Below are 24,159 nucleotides of genomic sequence, written 5' to 3'. Positions count from 1 at the left end.
AAACCCATCAAGAGTATTAACTGAAAATTTCCCTTTATTGCTGAACCCTGACTTAAAAACACCCGAAAGTTTTTTGTTTAAGAAGCTCATTTCCTCATCCTGGACAGTAAGGATCAGACTGACATTTCTGGTGCTGGCAAGCCGTTAGCATTAAGAGACAGGGAGATGAGTGGGATCTGACCATATCTGCAGTGTGTTTTTGGGTTTGCTGGTCCCTGCCTCTCCCTCTGTTTGCTCTGCTCCTGAAAATATGATTAATACCCATGCATTAGCACAACTCTGCATTGTAAGCAGGGCCAGAGCTCCTTCCCAGCCAGGCGGTGGAACGGAGTTAATGAGAAGTGAGGCTGTGGGGGGATGAGCAGGAAGGAGGAGCAGCTGAGCATGAATACCAAACACTGGCACAGGGGAATGGTCTTCATTCGCAGGAGGAAGGTCTCATAAGCTGCGGGGCAGAGGGGACTCACACAAACCTGTGGTCCGGCCAAGCCCAGGATTTGCATTCGCTACGGTGTTGGTTCTCTCTCTCTCTCTCTCTCTCTTAGACTCTTTCTCTCTCAGTCTCTCTTTCTCTCTCTCTTTCTGAGACAGGGTTTCTCTGTGGCTTTGGAGCCTGTCCTGGAACTAGCTCTTATAGGCCAGGCTGGCCTCGAACTCACAGAGATCCGCCTGCCTCTGCTTCCTGAGAGCTGGGACTAAAGACGTGTGCCACTGACACCTGGCTTACTTGGGCCATTTCTAATGTCCTTTCTCTGTCTTCCCCTTTCCTTGTCTTCCTTGTTGCCTTTCTTTCCCAATCATTCATTATATGTGAGAATTTTGTACATGAGTAGTGTTTTTACATAATTTTCCTCCCTACTCTCTCCCCCACTTTAGCTCTGTCTTTCCCTATTCCATCACTCTTTAAAGATGTATACACACACACCACACATACATACACATACACCACACACACCATACACACACACACACCACACACACACTCACCACACATACAACACACACACATCACACACACCACACATATACACACACCACACACACCACACACACACACACACACTACACACACACACACCACACACATCACACACATCACACAAATCACACACACACACCACACACACATACACCACACATACAAACATACACACACACACCACACACACACCACACACATCACACACCACACACACACTACACACACATCACACACACACACCACATACACACTACACATCACACACACACCACACACATCACACACCACACACACACACCACACATACAAACACACACACATACCACACACATCACACACATATCACACACAGTGGGCGGGGGGGGGAGAGGCTACTATCAGCGGCCTTGTCCCAAGAGAAGAGTGATTCCACTCTTAACATTTCTTTTTGAGATTTTATTTATTTTTAATTTAATGTATGTTTCTGTGAGGGCGCCCTGGGACTGGAGTCACGGATTGCTGTGAGCTGCCATGTGAGTGCTGGGCATTAAACCAGTTCCTCTGGAAGGACAGACAGTGCTTTTAACTACTGAACCATTTTGCCAATACTTGCCTGTAGCTACTCATCTCTCCCCCAGCCTTAAAAGGAATTTACTTTTTGACCACAGCAAGAAAATATGTGTGATTTGACTACACTTATTTAGAATAATATATATTGAATTCTAAAATTCCGTGCTGAATTCTAAAACCTGTGGAACATTTAATCAGTGACTACTATAACTCACTACTGTGTCATCCCTTTGCCCCATTTAGACCTTTTTTTGTGGTTTGTAAGTGTCAAGGATCTGAGGGAAATTTGCACAATAGTAAAGTAGAATGGCTATTACTCATCTCATAGTAGTTTTATTGAGAACAAAAAAAAAAAAAAAAAAAAAAACCCAAAATATTGTAGAAAAAAACTTTGATTCTGACATTCTGGGAGTATATAATTATGCATATTTATAAAAACTCATTCCTAATGACGTTGAGAAAAAATAGACACAGTTTAAGTGCATTAAATGGGAATTGGTTAAGTAAAATATTAATATAACCCATTTGTTAAATAAGATTACAATATCTGTGGAAACATATAATAATCAATGAGGGCATAAACATAAGTTAGTAAACATGTCTTGGTATAGTATAACTGTACTGAATACATATAAAACATGAATGCTTAAGGTATTGATTAATGCATGTCTGATGGTGATAGGATTTCTAATACTATGTTTCTATTTGTCATTTCCTTAAGTTTCTATTTTAAAATATATTAACATTTCTACCGCAAAGAGTATGAAGATAAGAAAAACATGAGTCTCTCAATCCACACCCACCATCCAAGACCGTGGGACAGAGCAATAGCACTGGCAAGAGCTTCAGTATAAAAGCGGGTGCACTTTACCTTCTCGGTGTAGTACTCTCTGACTTCAGGCCTGATGGAATCAAAGTCCCCACTGATGAATTCAGGCAAAAAGCTGAAAGAGACAGTTCCATGTAAGTTAACCAGACCGATCCATTCACTTATGAACTTTAAAACTACAGTTGTAGGGGCTGGAGTAAAGAACTCAGACACTCGAAACAGGAAACCCAGACTGTGTTCGGAGTAAACGGGAAGTCCTATCACACGCTGTTGATTCCGGCACAGTGGAGACCAGCAGCTCATAGCTAGAAGCTCAGCCCAAACCAGCAGCATTGGTTGTTTCAAACAAATGGATACTGATGAAGACAACTGGTCAAAAAATAAAAAATAAAAAAAGAACTCAATCATAAAGTTTTAATTACAAACACTCTTCCCCTCTTAACCCTCACACAGCTTAGAGCTTTCAATGAATCTGAGCAGAGTGAACACGTGACCAAGTCGGTTCGAACACATTTTTCAAACACTTAAGGACATATTTCTAAAAATAAGCGTCTTCTGGGGGTGGCTTAAAATAATCCTATGAAGATCAGGGTTTGCTTGCTTGCTTTGTTTTTTCAGGTAGATAGCTCAGCAAATAAAAGTGCTTGTCGCCATGACTAAGGACCCGCTTTCCATCTCCAGGACATAAGTGGTGGGAGAGGGGAGATCATCCATGGCATGTCTGCCCTTCTCCGAATCATTCAATTACTCAATCGACGCACTTTATAAAAGAACCTCGGGTTTTACACACGAAGAGCCTCTCAAATGTGCAATTTCTCGTGATACTGGAAATACTTTAATATATTTCCCTGTTATTTTTTTCCAAGTCATTTAAAAAAAAATCCATTTAACTCTAATCTTCATTAAGTCATCATTAAGTATTTCCATGACTTGGAAGAATTCATCTGCCCCACTTAACACCCCTAACTATGGAGGGAAAAATGACCCCGGATTTCTGAGTGCTCTAGCAGAGAATGAAATGAGTCTCCCACAGCTGATGGATGCATAGCAAAGGAAATGCATATTTTCAGTTAATTAGTTATCTGATTTAAGGAAGTAACAACCGTTTTTTGCAACACTGGCTTACCTCTGTAGGTGTTGCATGTGCAAAGGGAAGGGGCCCCTGAACTGGGAGATCAGTCTAGGTCATAGTAGCAAAGACCTCAGTGGTCTTCTCCTGGCTCTGGAGAGATTCTACTCAGAAACCAAAGGGTTAGGGGCAGGTCCGCATAATTTCCAAGGAGACCTTTCCCAGAGGCAAGGGCCACAGCTGCCATATTTTACTTTATGTGCAGAGAAATAAAGCCATATTTTCTTTTCTTTACCCACGGTGTGCCAAATACCAGCAGTAGGTAATTGACACAGTAGGCAATTGGCCTGGCTTTCATCGGCTGAGGTTGAAAAGTAGAGCAATCATGTAATTAGAAACACAACTCAGAACACCTTATATGTGCATTCAAGATAAAATTAGTAAAGATGGAATGATAAAATAAGCTAACCTTGTCTTTTACTATTTTGTAGCTCTTAATTCAACTAGAAACATTATTTCTTAGGTCAAGCTTAAATCTGACTGAGATGGTTTGGGCCAATTTACCATTAAGTTATGCAGCTTTTCCTGACTACATGGTAAGAGAAAGATGTAAGACAAAGTGATCCCCGTAGTAAAGTGCATGGTGGGACATGCCTGGATCTCAGTACTGGGAGATTGAGGTAGGAAAACTTGGAGAACAATGGGTTAAAGAAGGAGACATTATCACAAAACCAACAGCTGGGGCAGTGGCTCAATGGTAGGATACTTGTTCCACATGCAGAAGGCTCTGAGTTCAATTCTCAGCATCAATCAATAAATCAAACACAATTACCTGTACCCCATACATAATGTGGGTGACCGAGAATCAATTAATTGCTGTTATTTACTCATCCATGAATGATTTGCTGAACCACAGGGCACAGCAGCCTAGCTTGCTTTAAGACGAGAAAGAATTAGAAAGGAAACAGACTTGTGTTTTACGTGGTTCCAAAGGTCTTGCTATAATCTTTTTTTTCTTGAAACTTCCTTGGTCATTGTATCTATTATTTCATTTCTTCTTGTTTTCTGGTTAAATAAACCCACACACTTTCAAAGTTTCTTTCAAAACCTTGCACTATTTCATCATATGTAAATTAGTACCTTTTTTTTTTTTTTTTTAGACTGCACAGTATTAGATCTGGAGAGGGTAAAAGGAATCATTTCTCTAATTCCCCACTGTCTCTGCAGAGCTAAGATGAACCAAGGGGATGTACCACCAATGCCCAACCCACTTCTTCAGCAGAGGGCTCCCATCTGTACCATCTGGTTCAAGCAAACTCCCTAATGAGACTCGCTTTGTATCATTCTCCAAACTGTAGTCCTTTAGATATCTGGAAACAAACTGACAGGGTCTGGAGAGCATATTGATTTTGATAATGAATATAAATGAAAAATAAAGGTTGATACACCCAGGCAGATGAGCATCTGTTCCATAGGATAGATCACCTTTAAAAGAGAATTAGATTTCCTTTTATCTAACACAGAGAATAATGTAAGAAAGTAGTCGTTTAAATTAATTTATATTTTATACAAAATATTAATAGGAGAAAAATTATATAGATAAATGATAACTGACTTTAGTTACCTTTTAATATCTTTTTTTCTCCATGTAACATACATGGCACATTCTTATTAAATCAATATGGTAAGTCATAAGAAGACACATGCCAAAAATAACCTGACACTCATGCTAAGATTATTATAAGTTTCAAGCATAAAATGAAATGTATGGAACTTCAGAACTGTACTTTTTATGTTGCAATTAAAAGCCCGTTGCACACGTTATGCAGAGCCTGTTACCATGGCACCTGGGCATTCTGAAGGCATTCCTAGGATGACACTTCACAGATGTAGAGGAGTTATGTTGTGATATAAATGACAGTTTACACAAGAAGATTATTTTTAGGCTGAATACACTTAGCTGCTGACTGCAGGGACAGAGACTTGCATAGCCCCTGACCCCATCTGTCTACAAATGGATCCAAACAACTGCTTGTTATTTTCAGCCCAAAGCAGGTGACTTAGTATTAAAAGATGTCCAAAATTTCTCACCCAACCAAACTACAACTCACTGTACATCATTTATCAGTGACAAAGAGTCCAAAAGGGGCTAATGGCCCGGCACAGGTAATCACCCAGGAAGCGGGTATTTGTAGCAAACATAAAATATGAGGAAATGCAACCTTTCGAAACCCCTTTTCCTGGTGACTATGTAAGGGCTTTTCTTCTAGAAAGTCCTCCCTGCTTTCTGCCTCCAAGGAAGATGTTACTACTCCTTTAAAACTCCAATAGCACGAATGCTCTCACAGGTAACAGTCCTCTATGGGTCTTTTAGCTTCTGTTAGAGGACAAGTCTTTGGAGCAGGCGTGAATAACTGACCTAGATGCTGACAGAGGAGAGGAAAACAGCCCAGCCGGGGAGGAGGACAGAAGCAAGAAAAAGACAGACAGACAGACAGAAAAGAGGGATTAGGAGAGAGTAAGAAAAGCAAGACACAGAGCCCATTCTTCAGCCTCTGAAATGGGAATCTGCTCACTGTTCATAACCTGGGTGGACATGTGTTCTGCAGTGTAGCCTAATTCCCCTGGCAACAGGACACTTAAGTACGCCACCACAGGGCCCTACGGGCATGGTTCAGGTGCCTACAAACCTGGTATCTGAGGTCGGGCTCTAAATGCTCATGGCCTATCAAATCAGGGGAATTACCTTTTACTTTTGGGGTTCAGTCTCTACTTTTCCTACAGATTGGGGAGGACAAGTTATTGGCAAAGGAGATGATCCACCACCTTCTGTAACTGCTTCTGGGCAGAGCAGGAGACATCAGGGGGGCCTTACTTTGTTTTGTTGGCTGCTGCGTGGTCCAAGGCATACAGGAAGGAGAGGCAGGTTCCTTTGCAGAGAGAAAGGAGTCTCCTTCTCCCCGAGGCTGAAGGCTAGACTGGCCTTTGGAGACACAGATCTTCAGTGCTGGGTACAGGTGTAGATGGAAACACAAGTTGCCATCTACTGTGGGGCTTAATGACCTGGAATCTGTGCTCTGCTGTTCGTCAGTGGCTTCCTCTTGGGCAGGTGTGGCAGGACTCCTCTCCCTCAGACAGGCTATCGGATCGGGTATCACTGGGTTTCCCTTCCAGATGGGGAGCTACACTGTCATGAGAGCTGGGATCGTCTACATCCACTTTCTCAGAGCAAGGCTTATAGACATATTTCCAGCCTGGCATCTTACATGGACAGTGGGGATAAAACTCAGGTTCTCATACTTGCAAAGCAAGCACCTTCCCAACAGAGACATGCCTCTAACCCCTCTAGCTTGCATTTTACTTGTAAATTATATTTAATAGCAAACATACAAGAACTTTTAAATATTTTATAGTGTGGGCACAACATAAACTTTGAAGAGAAGATGCTTCCCTCCATAGTTGTTTTTTTTTTTTTTTTTTCTTTTGAAACAGGGTATCTACCCATAGCCTGAGCCGACCCTGAACTCAGTTTCCCATCTCAGACTCCTCGCCGCTGGAACTACATCTGACACCCAGTGAAAGCCATTCAACTTAGGAGAGCTTTGTGATGGAAATACAGTATAATTAAAAACATGAGTCAGCACACATAATGTTGTAAAAAAGAGATCAATTGCCCTTTGAAATGATGTTTAACACTGACTTTCTAATCATGTGCTTAAAAGAAAAATTTAATGTTCAGTGCGATGTCTGATAAGACACGCCTACCCCAAGTCCTGTGTCAGAAGTGGCTTCTCTGCCTTTTCCCAGGGCTGCCAGGTGATTGCTAAATGGGGCGTGTGAGGTGTTGCTGCTGACCATGACACGGGAGAATGGGTTTTCGAGGCCTAAAGGAAAAAGCCGCATCTGCCTAGGATGCTTGCAGTGGGCAGTAAGTGAGGATAAGGTCACGCTTGCTCAGGATAATCAGTCTTTTTACCACAAGATTCTCCCAGCTGGAGTAAAGAATGACGACAGAAGGCAGAAAAGATAATTCAACTGAAAACCTCGGGCAAAGAAATTTGGAAGAAAAGCAGTTCTTAAATTTACTATCAACTCTGCTTAAAGCGCATCATCTCTTTTGCTGTAGACGTAGAGTAAGACAAAGGAAGCAGCCACAGGCATGAAGTCTGAAGCGCACACTACAGACCTGGACACCGAGGACAGTGTCTTCACTGAATTACACGTTACACGTCCACAGTAAGCAATGTACTTAAGTGAATTCTTCACTGCACACAATCTAACAACCTTTCTCTGAAGGCATACCCTGTATTTCCAGTAGTCAGTGTGCTGCTAAAAACAAAGTTTATATTGTACTACTTAAGCACACGGACTGCAAGAATTTTATTTTTTCAACATTTTTACTAGATGCTGTTTGAAGTAGGCTCATTATCCTTTGCTCAGAATGTGAATGAATTATACCAAAAAAGGTTAGAACTAACAAGAGTGGGTTGCCAATTACTTAAGGTGTATAATTACCTATCTATATACAACGTAAAGTGGTATAAAGAAAAATGTACCAATTAGCCAGTTCTAGTTGTTTGGATTAGAGAGATTTTATATAACACATCATACAGGCTGTTAAACTGCCTTTAAAATAATCTTTCTTTGTAATATGAAAAATAAATGACTGGGAGACTGATATTGGGGTTCAAACTCCACACTGAAGATCAGAAAGGCAAAGTAGCTGGCCACTAGCCCTCACATCTAGCTCAGGCTGAAAGGGCTGATCCATGTACGAGGTCTTCACCAAGTTTCAAACTGCTGCCTCTCCTCAGTGTGGCTGAAGAATGAATGCCTCTCTGAGACCTTGCTTCTGCCTAATATATAGCCCTAATGTTGGAATTAAAGGTGTGAGCTATAATTCTCTTCTAGACTGATTTTCACTCTTGTGTAGAACTGGGTGGCCTTGGACTCACAGAGATCTGTCCACCTCTTCATCCTGAGTCCTAGGATTAAAGGTGTGTACACCACCTCTTAGCTTCTGGCTGCTGGGATTAAAGGTGTGTGCCTGGCTTCTATGGCTGGTGGCTGACTTTGCTTTTTGAATCCCCAGGCAAGCTTTAATAAATCATAAACAGTAGATCACTATACTTCTTTACATTTCCCACAAAGGAATACACAGTCTTAGCTTTGAACAGCTAGAAAAACACTCACCATATCAAGTCTCTTAGACTAGACTAGACTCTGCTGTTCTACCCTGGACTAAGGAGCTTCAGACAGTTGGGGTCCAAGGTTACAGAACAAGTCAGTGCTCAATTTCAGCAGAGAAAGTTTGAAAGCAGATTTTAAAGTAAGTAGAGATCATATCTCAAACACTTTTTTGCATAGAGGATACTTAATCCAACCTATCCCATATTTGCCAAGTGTGTATTGTATGCGCCAGTCTGAATACAATAGCTACTACAGTCACAAAGGTGTGAAGTTTCATAGTGAGTGTAACTGACACAGAGTCGGGCTTGGGAGAACTTTGTTAGTGAAAAGGTAAGAGATTTGTAAGAACTGGCAAGAGTGAGTGAAAATACACACAAATATGACCCATTTTCTGGTATTGAAGACTACAAAAATATGAAGAAAAAAGGGGGAATTAGAAATGAAGGACACGAGCCAACAAACATCTTGATTGCCGAGACCATAGTGGTTATGGTATGAATGTTGATGTCCCTTCAAATTCCTAATCATCTAGGTGCTAGTATTAAACAGTGGGGTCAGCTTGTACAGAGGTGACTAGGTCATCGGGGTAAAGCCAATGAATGGATTTACGGACCTCATAAGAGAGTCACACAACAAGTTGTTCCTTTCGCTGTACAAGGACCCACCAAGGAGGCAGGGATCTGCTGGAGTCCCGTATTGAACATCTCCATCTGGGGGAGTATGAGGAATGGAATCGTGTTGTGAAGAAGCTACCTGGTCTGTGACCATTGTTATAACACCCAAGAAGGGACTGAGGCACTGGATTATAGATCAGCCGCTTACATTCACATATCACATTGTGTAAGGGAGAAGACGCTCCACAGCCTCTCCTACACCCAGCGTGGAGCTTTGCATACTCCACACAATGAGAGCTCTTGGGATATACAGCCCTTCTTTAATATTAGGTCCCTTTTCCCTCTTTACTCTGCCCAACGCTAGAAAGCTCGAGGAGAGAATGATAGCAGCTGATGGGGTTGTTGTTTTCTTAGCAGGAGGTGGTGTTGGGAATGGAGCAGGGTGGTATGTACCAGAACGTACCATGTAATGAGAAAAGTCGAGAGAGGCCCTACACAGTGCAAAGAAGGTTCCATCTCTTATTTATGACCACAAAAGAGCCAGAAGCACACATACAGGTTAATGCCAATCCCTCACCTTAACAAATAGGAAAGACTGGCTCATGGACAGCGAATTACTTTGTGTAATTTATTTGCTTTATGCTTCCCTCTGTGATTCAGCTGAGACATAATACGCAGAATTCAATAAGCGCAGCCAGTGATAAATGCCATTAGGGTCACTAATAGGTTGTTTGCTCCTCCCAAGCTTTTCTGGAACAAAGTACAGCAACCTGCTCAGCTCCAGTGCCTGCTGGCAGAACTTTGCATCTGGACTCTGCCCTTTCCCTCGATGGCTTTCCTCAAGGAAAGGACTAGGAAGCAAAGCTTCCTCATTTTACACTCTCCTCCGAGGCAAGTCTCTTAGCAACACAAGCAGCAAGAAGCTTCTGTCTGGCTTTACCGCTCTACACCTACCCCTTCATACGGACAATGAAGCATGGTCCTAAAGGACAGAGCTCTGCATAAACAACCCTGTTTAGGAGCCCAAGGAAGGAAGGCGTAATGAGGGCTTAGCCAAAGACTCAGGAAACCCTAGGGCTGCTGAGTGATAACTATTACTGATGAAATTTAAAGGGGTCTTTGGAAGGTACTTAAAAGAAATACAGAAGACACACAGTGAGTATCTTTATTCAAACAGCATCTCACACAAAGTTAAAATCAAACATTTAAATAAAATAAATACCAACGCCAGGGAACTTAAGTATAAAACCTATGTACATAGAGCATTTTCCATCTCCAAAGAGTTTTACTTTTTTCTGTTTTCATTTACTTATTTACATTCAAATTTGAAACAAGCTGGTCTCACATGTCAGTCCCAGGTCCCACGCCCTCTCCCGTCCTCCCCTGTTCCCCCCCAAAAAAACCCCACCCCATCCCCTTTCTGCTCCCCAGGGAGGGTGAGGCCTTCCATGGGGAGTCTTCAAAGTCCGTCACATCATTTGGAGCAGGGCCCAGGCCCTCCCGACCCCCAAAGGGTTTCACACTGGCCAATCTAATCGACTCCCCATATTTCTTTATCCACTCAGAGCAGATAGTGTAATTGGCGGCTCCTGCTCCCTGGCGCTTCATTCTTTTTTATTCATTTAAGGATTGCCGGTTCCGGGCTCTGTTTAGCTGCTTATCCCCACTGTCTCCCGGCTGTCCAACTCTCTGAGTTTGAACATGCGCCGCCCCAGCTCAGCTGCTGCCAGCCTCCCTTTCTTTCCACATCATTTGTTTGTTCCACCAAGTTCTGCTGCCTCACGTGCTAAGCATCCGAGGCTCAGCCCGCAATCAAGTACCGAGCCACCTGCCCACGGTTACCCCATCTTCTCGCCCAGTTCCGCCCCAAATCCAAGCTGCTCCCTTTTCAGCCTCACCAATGACATCCAATGAAAACAAATTTTATTTTTTTTCTTTTTTACCCGTTAAGTTGAAAACCTTTGTGGTCACCCTTCACTTTTTCTTTCTCTTCATAACTGATCGTTCCACAAATTCTAGGGTTCCTTTACCAAAATCTGCTCCCCGACTGGCTCTTTTAATGGCATAACCTTGATAAGACAGCTGCTGTAATTCTAATGTCCCAAATCCCCTGTTATCAACCCTCCTGACCCATAACGAGTCATTAATACTCCTAATAAGTTCCCATCTTCCCACCTGATATACATTATGGGCAAACTTACTCACTATTTCTCCCTCCCCAACAAGCCCAATTATAATGCAACTTCACACACTATTTTTCTTCACAGGGTGCTATGACAGCCTACTTCCAAATCACTCAAATGAGTATTTATCGTGTGGCTCTGAGAACGGAGAGCAGCTGAAGCAAGGCATCAAGTGCAGGCCTCGGATGGAGGTGCGGGCCTCCCTTTACCCTCATTACTCTCTCGCTCACCCTGAGAATAACTTGGGCAAGCTTCCTAGAGGTTGGAGGATGAGAAGGAAGAGTCTGTGCCCCACTAACTTGACGGGAGATGTCGTTCTGTGTGCTATGAATACATATTTCTCTTAGTGGTTGATGAATAAAGCTGTTTCAGCCAATGGACAGGCAGGATATAGCCAGGTGGGAAATTCAAACAGGGATAGAGAAAGGTAGTAGGCGGAGTCAGGGAGATGCCATGCAGCCACCAAGGAAGCAAGAGACCCAGGTATCACCCGTAAGTTTCTTTGATTGATTGTTTTGCTTTTTCTGGATAGGTTTCTCTGTGTAGTGCTGGCTGTCCTGGAACTTAGACCAGGCCGGCCTCAAACTCAAGAGATCCGCCTGCCTTAGCCTCTCAAGCGCCGGGATTAAAGGCGTGAGCCTTCAACTCCTGGTTGAAGTTATTTTTCTAAATGCCCGCTTGTCAAACTGCTTTCTAAATATTTATGTTCATATTCATAGATTTTTTGCTGCTAGCAATTCTGGTCAAGTAGCGTATTACTGAAGTGAGTAGTGGTTTATACAGGCATGTATTACTGTTCAAAATGCTGAGAATAAGCAACTGTGTGCTCATCAAGAGATGGTATATTTATATCAACTCCTTCTCCCTGTAAAGATCAGGGAGCATTGCAGGAAAGAGGACAGAATATGTATGTATGTATGTATGTATGTATGTATGTATGTATGTATATATATATATATACATATATATATATATATATATATGTATATATATATATATATCACAGGCACAAGATCAAGCCAGTTAAAAATTCCAGCACAGAGGCCGAAAGGGCTCCAGAAGACCTGTGCCCATCGGAGGATCTGCTGGCAACTGACGGTTTCTGCAGAGGAGCCTCAGGGGCTGAGTCCATGAACACAGGCATACGGGCAGCACTAACGGGACTTCATAGGACAAAAACAAATAAGGAGAAAAAAAAAAAGAAAGTATAAAAGGAGAACAGGAAGTTGGCAGAGAAATGGGATGGGGAGGGTCTTAGAATCTTAAAGGGGAAGATGAGGTAGGTATGGCCAAGGTACACTGTATACAAGTTACTAGATCTTCAAAGAATAAAGGAAAACTTTAAAATAATTAAAGAAGTACAGTGTTTCCTTTACCTCAGCAAGGATTCACCCGACAGTACAGTTACTTATTTGTTGGTAAGCCTCTTCTGAGGATGTCTGCAACTTAATGAAAACATGGTGGTGGGAGATTGGGCTCATAGAATAATATTTCTGCAGTTTAGCTTTTCATAAGTCTCCACATGTCACTAACAAGATGAGATTTCCTTTAATAGTTAGTAACCAGATCCTAACTATGTATATAGCTACACACCCCTCTGCTTGTCAATCATTACTCCCTACCCAAAGCCTATATATTCTGCACCATCAGAATTAAAAGGATAAGGTTTGCTAAGTTAAAAGAAATAAAGAGGAGGATAGTTGTTCTGGAGAGAAAATTATCAAACCAAATTTAAATTATTCTTAAGTTATAATCTGGCCCATATTTTAGATCCAACAAATTATCCCAACTTCCAGAATCTGAGTTATATTTAAAAGCCCTATCAGGCTTTATTCATCAAGGTTTTATTTATAAAGCACGCTGAATCATATTTATTTCTGATATGTTCAAGATGAGCTAAGAATTAATGTCAAAACTGTGTATATATAACATGTTATGTGTATATATACTATTAAATATGCATTATATAAAAGATGTGCATAAAATTCTTTTTATTACATATAAGCATTTATATATATTTATTCAATAATGCAGAAATGTAACGCTTTAACTTTACAAAAAGAATCCATAGACGACATAATGATGGTTATTTATATAAATGTGACTCTCCCTGGGGAGTGGATGGGGATGGGATGGGGGACATTGATGGGCATGGGAGGACGGGAAGACAGGACGGAGAGGGAACCAGGATTCATATGTAACATAAGATTGTTTTTTATTTTAAAAAGCAAAACAAAACATTTCCCTATATTTTTCTACACTCCTCAAATTCATTATAATAAACTTTTGCTATTTCCATAAGGGCAGAGGTAAATGCAATGGGGAAGGAACCAGGACAAGGAAGGGAGTCAGTCAGGCCTGTCCCAAAATAAAATCAGGAAAAAGGCTGGTGGTGTAGCTCAGGGCCAGAGCACTTGCCTAACAGGGGTGAGGCCCTGGGTTCAACTGCAAGAATTACAGACACAAATGAACCACGGAGCTTAACAAAGCTGAGGCCTAAGGGACTCGGATATGTTCTCTATAAACCAAAGCATCTTTGTATTCTTTTCCTTAGTGAGTATTTAAAAATTAATCATCACAGATTCGTGTGATACCAGATAAACAGACTGATCAAGTCTCTGCTTAATGTGACTTGTCTTGGTTATCATTGCTACTCCCTGCTACCTTGACTTTTTCCTAAGCAAAGCATCACGGGATTGGCATAATGGCCCTCCACTTCCCCAGCAAAGGAGAAAAGCTCTGGAGTGCTAATATTCCCTGAAAGCCTGATTACTGCTAACGGGAATCATCAGGCCTCTGTATTATGCAAGAATGTTCTCTTCGATGACTGATAAAATGCTAAGATGACAGAAAGTGTAGCTGTTTTTCTTGTTCCCTAACGGAGGGAACTGCTCTCCAGTCACTAATAACCAACTAATGTACAGCCAAGCAGGAAGAAACTGAATACACACCAGAGGCCACCGTGATAAATAAGTGGGTTTCACATGAGGTAAAAGAATGATGATCACACAAAGAAAGCTGCACTGGAGCTGCCAAGCTCAGCTGCCTCTTTAGTTATTATGCCACAAGTCAGAAATGGTTTTGTTTTTGTTTTTTTGGTTTTCCTCCCTCTGTTCTTTCTGTCTGTAAGGCTGATTTCGTTTTAAATGAAAATTTAATAATCTATGGAATTTTCAACTTAAATTTTTTTTTTAGAAATTTGTCATTGTATTATTTTTAATTAATTTTTATTTAAATTAAAAACGATCATATTTTACATACCAATCCCAGTTCCCTCTCCCTCCTGTCCTCCTATTCCTGGCCCCATCTACTCCCTAGTGAGGGTGACCTCCCATGGGGGATCATCAAAGACTGTCACATCATTTGGGTCAGGTCCTAGGCCCTCCCCCATGTATCTAGGCTGAGAGAGTGTCCCTCCATGGGGAATGGGCTCCCAAAGCCCATTTCTGTACTAGTGATAAATACTGGTTCCACTGCCAGAAGCTCCATAGACTACCCAGGCACCTCAACTGACACCCAAGTTCAGGGGGCCTGGTTTGGTCCTATGCTGGTTCCCCAGCTGTCAGACTGGGGTCCATGAGCTTCCCCTTGTTCAGGTCAGCTGTTTCTGAGAGTTTCTCCAGCCTGGTCTTGACCCCCTTGCTCATCACTCCTCCCTCTCTGAAACTGGACTCCAGGAGTTCAGCTCATTGTTTAGCTGTGGGTGTCTGCTTCTGCTTCCATCAGCTACGGGATGAAGGCTCTAGGATAGCATATAAGGTAGTCATCAATCTCATTATTGGGGAAGGGCATTTAAGGTAGCCTCTCCACTATCTCTTAGATTTTTAGCTGGGGTCATCCTGGTGGATCCCTGAACATTTCCCTAGTGCCAGGTTTACCATTAAGCCCATAATGGCTGTCTCAATTAAGCTAACTCTTTCTTTGCTTTTTTCCGTTTCTCCCCCAACTTAACCTTCCTGATCCCTAACTTTCTTCTTTCCCTCCCCTTCTCCTTTCCATTCTCTCTTACCTCCCTGCCCCCTCTTCTTGTGACAATGCTCAACTTCATATGGAAAAGCAAAACACACAGGACAGCCAAAACGATCCTGTGCAATAAAGCAATGTCCGGAGGCATCGCCATCCCTGACTTCAAGCTCTACTATAGAGTTATAGCAATGAAAATAGTAACGGCAAGAAAACAGACAGACAGGTAGACTAATGGAATCGAATTGAAGACCCTGATATTAATCCACATACCTATGAACACCTGGTTTCTGACAAAGAAGCTAAAATTATTCAATGAAACAAGAAAGCATCTTCAACAAATGGTGCTGGCATAACTGGATGCTGGTGTGTAGAAGACTGCAGATAGATCCATATCTATCGCTGGGCACAAAACTTGTCACTGTATTATTAAAACAAAGCACTGCCTTATATTCATCAAATACTTTTACACACAAAAATAGAAAATAGTTCCTGGCCTTTAATCCCAGCACTTGGGAGGCAGAGGCAGGCAGATCTCTGTGAGTTCCAGGCCAGCCCGGTCTACAGGACAGCCAGAACTGTTACACAGAGAAACCCTATCATGGATTTAAAAGAGAAAAGGAATGAAAAAGGAGCTAGAGAGAGATGTCTCAGCAGTTAAGAACACTCGATTCTCTCACAGAAGATTTGGGTTCTGTTCCTAGCAACCATGTGGTAGCTCACAACCATCGTAGTTCCAGGAGACATGATATCCTCTTCTGCCCTCTGAAGACTCCAGACACACATAATGCACAAACGTATTTTCAGGTAAAACATCCATACTCATTAAAAAAAATTATAAAATAGAAACATACTTTTATTCTCTTAATTCCTACAAGGTTTCGGGTGAGTAAAAGAAATTCCTATCATTCATTACACATGAACTTGTCTTAGTATTATTTCATTATGAGAAAACGAATTCAAATCAAAAGTTTTTTGTTTGTTTTGTTTTTTAATTAAAGCACCAGAGGAGGTTATGCTTCAGGTGATTAGGTGAGAAAAACTACGAAGAATTTTAGTTAAGGAAACATACAATACAGCTGCTTTTCAAAATTAGGGGAGAATTACGCACCTAATATACTTTAAAAATAATTCTATGAGAATTGCATACAACATGTTTGCATCCCCCCAACTCTCCCTAGGTCCACCATCCTTTCCCAACCAAGTTTGGGTCCTCCTGTGTGCACCCATCAAGGCCATTTGTCCTGTCCAAATATTCTTTTCAAACTATGAAGATTTCCTCGGAGGGCAGGAGAGTTACTTTTATTAAATATGGTCACTTCATGCTCTTTCACTGTCATCAAAACAAGAGACTGCCCACCAGCTCTGAAGAATCGTTCTTTCAGCCCTCCCTTTTATCTTCCCACTGTTTGTGGTCATTCGCTTTTTTAATCATAGCCATTCTGATCTGAGTGAGACTGTACTGGGAAGCAATTTGAATTTGCATTTCCTTCGCAGCTAAGGACACTGAACAACCTTTTAGATGTGCTTTGTACATTTGTGTGTTTGAAGACTTCGCTGGCGGAGCACTATGGGAACAGTCCGGAGTGCCTTGTAGTGAACTACAATGACCCAGCTACACTCCCTCCCGTCATACTCAGGGGCCTCCCTGCAGCAAGATCGATGCAGGGGAGCAAATGCCATGCTTTCTGTCGTATGGAGAGCACAGATGTAAAACTGTGAGTGTTTACATGTTCGTGTGTCCCCCAAAAAGCAAAAAGGTCATGACGGGGTAGTAAGGGATCTCTGGAGATATGGGGGATAGAGAGAGAGAGAGTGAGTGGTGGAATGCATGTAATAACGAAGTGTAGACAGCTCGAGGGAAGAAGAATGGGGATCAAATGAAGGAAGGGGGAGCGGAGGAGGGGATGGATGCAAACAGGTACAATGACACGTATGAAATCCATCATTTTCCACATGTATTATAATGACACGTATGAAATCCATCATTTTCCACATGTATTATAATGACACGTATGAAATCCATCATTTTCTACATGTATTACAACTATACATATGAAATCCATCATTTTCTACATGTATTATAATGACACGTATGAAATCCATCATTTTCCACATGTATTATAATGACACGTATGAAATCCATCATTTTCTACATGTATTATAATGACACGTATGAAATCCATCATTTTCTACATGTATTACAATGATACATATGAAATCCATCATTTTCTACATGTATTATAATGACACGTATGAAATCCATCATTTTCTACACGTGTTTAGTTATCTGTTGCTCAAACAAAATACCTGACAAAAGCAACTGGAAGGAAAGCTTAATTTAATTCAGAATTCAATGGCATAGTCCATCATGGCGAGCAAGTCACGGCAGCCAAAGCGTGAGGGAACTGGCACATGGTATCTGTAGTCAAGAAACAGAGCGATCAACGCCCATGCATAGGGCTCTCCCTTCTTTTCATTGAGTCTGGGAATCGGCACATGGGATGAGTACTACTGACATTTGACACAGGTCCTCTCACTACAACTAACCTAATCAGGTTAGTTCCTCTTGGACAAGCCTGGAGATGTACTTCTGTGATGATCCTAAATCCAATCAAGATTAACGTCACAGGATGCTAACTTTAAAAGTAGTTTAAAAAACAAAGAGGATGGGTGAATATGGAAAGCAAAATATTAAGCAAGATGAATTAAGATAGGGAGACAGAACCACATGTTGTCTTTCATATGTAGATCCTATCTAATGTACACACACACAGACACACGCATGCACATACACACGCGCGCACACACACACACATACACCCACTCTCTCTCACACACAGGATATCAAAGAGGAAAAGGATTCTAGGAGAAGTTACAAAAGCAGATCAGGAGAGTACCAGGGAGTTAGGGATGAAGGGGCGAGGGACTCTACTAAAGCACTTTGTTTCAAAATGCCACGTTATTTAATTACACAGTATGCCAATTACAAATAAAAATTTAAAGTTATTCAAATGTAAGATACAAAATACAGGAAAGAAGATGACAAGCATTAAAAAGTCCTAACTAGAGAATTTCACATCACGGTAAGGCACTATTAAATTAGGGAAATGAATGTGAGTAAATATGGAGGAGGAAATAAGAATAATAAAGGCTATAAACTGCCTTAGAATTTAGTATTGAGAGTCAGAGAAATGTGGGAAAAAGAGACTAGAGAAGACACACACACACACACACACACACACACACACACACACACACACACACACACGATTGAGTTCATTTTGGGTTAGTTATCTACTGCTGGCCCTGTTGGGCATGGGGCCTATCCTTCATTGTGGTTCATGGGAAGGAGAACTCTTAAAGGAAGCATTGTCTGCAGCCACTGCAGGTTAGTATTTCAGTGCTGTGCAGAGACTGGAACGTTGCAGGTCCTTGGGCTGAGTTCTGACTCTCTGGAACAGCCATTCTTTGCCCTCCTCTGTGCCAAAGCTAACATCTTGTGATGACAGATAAAACCCTTTTAGAATCTGTTGACTTTAGCAGGCAACTAGTGTTTACCAATCCACAAGCTAAGAACGCCATCAGATAGCATCGTGAACCCACAGGAAAGCTTCCCCCATCTTCCGCCAGTGCATTTTAAACTTGCTTTGATTCACGGCTTCCTCTGTTCCGTAAAACTACAAAAACACTTTGAAATTGCTTCCACACTGGAACGTGGATTTTGAGGTAACATAAATCTGTGTTCCTGGACTATGTTCACTCACAATGGCTCCAGCATAAACTTTCTTTTATTCCCTTTAAGATGAGAGCTATGGTTTTTGTATCAACATTTGCATACCCACTGAGATTCCATCGGAGAAAAAAAACTAAGTTTCCCTTTGCAAGTGGTTGTCATTTGGAGACAGCTTATTTTTTATTTTTTTAAGAGATGGAAGCTCGTGCCCATTTCCCCTTTCAGCACTGGGACTCCACCTGGCTTGAACCTGTGCAGGCCCTGTAAATGTTGCCAGTGTCTGTGAGTTCATCTGCACATCACTCTTGTGTCTGGAAGACACCGGGAGTTAGTTACCTTGGTATCATCCATTGCTCCTAAATTTTTTTCTACCTCCTTTGCCCTACAGCTCCCTTAGCTCTGAGAGGGTTTTAATGAAGATGCTCCACTTAGGGCCGAGTATTGCAAAGTCTCGCACTCTGCACACTGTCCAGCTGTGGGTCTCTGTGCTTTATCTCTCTGTGCTTAGAAATTTACATGCCGTAAGTATAAAAGGAAGTTACTTCACTCCCCAGAAAATAAAACAAAGAAACCGGCCCCCACCAAAATACCCTGCAACACTAGACACAACCACACAGGCGGATGTAGCCTCAGAACCTCAGCCCCACTGACGGAAAGCAAGGGAGGAGAGGCCGCTGGGAATTGGAGTATGACTCCCAGTGGGAGCTCCCCTAAGGGCAAGGCCCAATTTCCCGTTCTTACGATTGCAAGCATAGCTGTGGGCCTGTCATCTGGCTTACTCAGATCCTACATGTTTTCTATACCCACTCTCCTATATCCCCACAGAGAGAAATTTATGTGGATACTGAAAGAAAAAGGAAGAAATAGCCTCTCATGGAGCCCCTCTCCAACTGAGAGTTAAGAACGCAGACACAATTAATGAAATTTACTTTGAGGTTGACAAGATTCTTTTTTTTTATAGAGATATTCCAAACAAGAAATTTAAAATAGCAATGCATCATGCTTGGCCCTTTCTCCTTTCTTAGCTACAGAAACCCTGTTTCCTATGGATCTCACAAGAAACCCCATTCAGTCACAGATTTCCTTGTGCAACCTTACGGCCCGTGGATTCACCTTATCAGATAATAGCACTATCCAGGGCACTTTTGGGACCACCCTGCCACTGCATTTATCAGGAAGAGGAGGAAAACACAAAAGAGTTCTTAGCATCCTTTTAGGTTGTGAGTTGAGACAACGAAACGTTGACCACAGCCACTGCTAAGACACGTGAGACTTTTTTTGAAAAGTGTACCCCTATGCTCAAGTGTAAGCTGTATTTTCTCCAGAGACAGCCTCTTTCCATCAGCCTTAATGTTCTAATCTATGCTAAGAATGCTCTTTAAAAGTATTTCTTTTAAGTTTTGAATTTACAATATAACAATTCTCGCATCGTTTTAAAGCAGCATTTCTTTCTTTCTTTTTTTTTTTTTTTTTTTTTTTTTTGAGGTTATGTCATTTCAGCTTCTCTTTCCTCCTTCCAAGCGCTCTTATATCCCTCCCTGCCATCTTTTAAATTCATACCCTATTTCATTACATACACACATATATGTATATAAATATATATCCTAAATATAACCAGCTCAGTCTGCATAATGTTACTGATATATATATATATTTCAGGACTGACCCTTGGTATTGGATAACTAATCTCTATTTCTATCATCTGTTCCTGGCTGCTAGGATTATTTTCCAAGTTAAATGAAATGAGGAAACCATCTCCTTAAGTAAAGCAGCAAAGCAGCATGGACAATTTCAACCTAGTGAGGCCTCATGAGGCCCCCCCCCCCCCGACCTCCACCGCCCAAATTTAGATCTACTGAAACAGGTAGTTAGCATCAGCATAGGTTTCTTCACACACACACACACACACACAGTCACAGAGATAGAGACACACACACTCAGTATACACAGATACACACACCCAGATACAAACACACACACACACACACATATACACACACACACACACACAGTCACAGAGATAGACACACACACTCAGTACACACAGATACACACACACACTCACACACACACAGTCACAGAGATAGAGACACACACACTCAGTACACACAGATACACACACAACACACTCAGTACACACAGATATACACACACACAGAGATACACACACACACACAGATACACACACACACACACAGTCACAGAGATAGAGACACACACACTCAGTATACACAGATACACACACACACACAAACACACACACACATACACACAGAGGAGCTGATTTTTGAGAGAAAAGTTTATACTATGTGACAGTTGGAAAGAAATAAGAGACGGGGGTGGGGCTGAGGTTGAAGGCAGCCGGAGGACACGGGCCTGACCCACCACAGTGCCAGCGCAGGCCGGGACGGGGGCACCACAATGAGCAGCTTGTGCAGGACATATGGGAGAGAAAAAGAAGACAGAGTGGCCTCTGCACTTTGCACAGGTGTGGAGCAGCCTGGTGAGACAGGCCTAGCCCGAGGGCAGGTGGGTCCTACCACAGCAGGGGCTGTGATGGATGTCCACGGTGTTGGCTGCCTTCTGAGACTACGCTGAAGACTGAGTGCCACGCTTAGCTGGTCCCACCCCTCACTGGCCAACTTCGGTGGCTCCAATGATGATGTGGGCTTGGGAGAGCTGGTCCAGCCTTCACTTGGGCAGTAGTATCCCAAGTCTGTATGAGTGCCATTTGGATATTTCCCCCATGAGATTTATAATGAACCCTTGAGTGAACTCAATTCTAGCTGTCAATTTTCTGTCTCCTAGCAATAGGAATGTCATTGCTGGTTTGGCTCCAAGTTGGCCATTAACTCAAATTTCATTCCGATGATGGTAAACAGAAGGACACCCAACCCAGAATTAGGGATATTGTGCTGGATCTCTGTCCATCAATACAAACCTCCAATTTTAATAAATCACAAAATCACACTGTAAGTATCTAAATGAGTCCCTGCAAGCACTCATGTAAATGCATCTGTATAAACACGTATGAAAAGCCAGACATTATGTGCTAAGCTGTGACTCGTACAAAAACAACTTAGAAAAGGTGGCTTAGCAATTAATAGCATTTGTTGATCTTCCAGAGGACCCAGGTTCAATGCCAGGCATCCATGTCAGGCATTTCACAAACATCTATACTTCTAGCTATAGGGGACCAGATGCCTCTGGCCTCCGTGGCTGCCTATACTTACGTGGACATAATCACCTGCAGGTACATATACATAATTAAAAGTAACAAAAACAAATCTTTAAAAAAAAACAAAATAAAAAAAAAAAACAAACAAACTTGGAATAATCTGTAATTGCTTCCAATCACCATTTTTCATTAAAAGAGCCACATGTTATTGCAAACTTTTGACAAATGATGCCAGGTTTTTTTTTTTTTAAACAATCACCACAAGGTAAATTATTTCTGAGGATTCCATCTACAGGGCAGGAAGGAAAAAAAAAGTTCTGTCAGGAACATACTTTATGAAATAGAATAGCCATAAAGATCATGGCTCTGATTAAATTTGGTTGTGAACCGACTTCCAGCAGCTGCTAAAAGCGATCTCACTCTAAGAATTTATTCTGAGTCCGGGTGTGATCTGACAAACACAGCCGTTTGTATACACATCTGCCCCTCGTCTAGTACTCCCCCAAGCTATTCACAGCCACGCGTGGGTAACTTTTGAGATCTGTGATTTACAGCGCTTGATAACCAACAGACCAAAATTATTACTAAACTAATGTAATCAATAACTTAAGATAAATATACCCTCACACTCTGTTGTGCGAGGTTCTTTAATACCAAGTTTTCTGTTGTAAATTCTCTTTTAAATGTGCTAATCATTTCTCCCTTCTTCCATCACTTTGGTTCAAAAGTCCAATGGTGTTGGTCTGCTTTACAGAGCTCAGTGAGCTGACTGCATAAATAATTTTTAAATAGGAACTTACAGTAGCCAATTACTAATCACTGCTCAGGATACTTTTGTAAGAATTAAGCGGAACCAAATACTTGCTTTTCCCAAAGCGAGGCCTGTGCAGGTCTCCTTCCTGGGTATGCTATAGCATAGTGAAAACTTTCTATTCTCTGACTGTGCCCAAAGTACTTGAAAATTGTGAAAATAAATCTCAACACTGAGGAAAGTTGTCCCAGGAACGTGAAATGAACTATTTCATATAGTAAAGTTTATTGACATCACTATTTATGCTCAGGTACCCCACACCAATTTATTACATAAAAAATGTGTATGTATTTTTTTTATCTTATAAAAACAGCTAAGAGGATTGACCTAGCATTTGCAAAACTTTAGCGGTACAGCAAATGCAGACCGTTGTTGTATGAGTCGTTTCGAGCAGTTATATAACCCTCAGTGCTGGCAACTTGAGGGACTTTTTTTCATCAGTTCTGATTAAAATAACTAGTGAACTTTCCTGAGAAGCCCTTGGAGAAGCACTGATGTGTGCCAGCTAAAAGGGAAATTAAGGAAGAGATGCTTCGCTGTTTGGTTTGTTGCTGTGCTGGTCATCGTCATCAAAAGCAGCTCAGGGAGGAAAGAACTGACTGGGCTTACAGGGCTGAATCACACAGTCTAAAAGTGAGGGAGGCCAAGGCAGAAACTCAAGAAGGGGAGAGGCCTGGAGGCACGAACTGGTCCAGAGGGCATAGGGTGACATCTGTTGGCTTGCTCTCTGTGGCTTGTGCACCCTGCTGTGTTACGTACCCCAGGACCACCTGCCCAGCGGTAGCACAAACCAAAATGGTGTATTCTTAAATCAAGGAAATACTCCAATAGACTTGTCTAGAGACCAGTCCTATTGAGGGAGTTTCTCAATTACAGTTCCCTCTTCCCAGATGACTCTAGCTTGTGTGAAGTTGAGAAGCAATTAACCAACACAGGGTATATTAATTATGCTGAATGCACAGACAAATGTGTAGTGCCCCATTCATCAGAAGACTATATACCAGCAAAAAATAGCAAACTACTGATACACGTTAATATGGGGGAAACTCACAAAC

At 41.8% G+C, this 24,159-nt stretch overlaps 1 protein-coding gene across 2 annotated transcripts in view; it reads right to left on the bottom strand.

Annotated features, from left to right (window-relative positions):
- The window catches only part of Tpk1 (thiamin pyrophosphokinase 1), a 263,282-nt gene that overhangs the window by 145,632 nt on the left and 93,491 nt on the right, over positions 1 to 24,159 (bottom strand). For both annotated transcript variants that reach the window (XM_051174710.1, XM_051174711.1), the window contains exon 4: positions 2,403 to 2,475. In XM_051174710.1, coding sequence (XP_051030667.1) covers positions 2,403 to 2,475 — 73 coding nt within the window. The remainder of the gene's footprint in view (positions 1 to 2,402; positions 2,476 to 24,159) is intronic.

The sequence above is a fragment of the Phodopus roborovskii genome, unplaced genomic scaffold (assembly GCF_943737965.1).
Source record: "Phodopus roborovskii unplaced genomic scaffold, PHOROB, whole genome shotgun sequence".
Lineage (NCBI taxonomy): Eukaryota > Metazoa > Chordata > Mammalia > Rodentia > Cricetidae > Phodopus > Phodopus roborovskii.
Note: the sequence above shows the minus strand (reverse complement) of the source record. Positions and strands in the feature narration are given on the sequence as shown.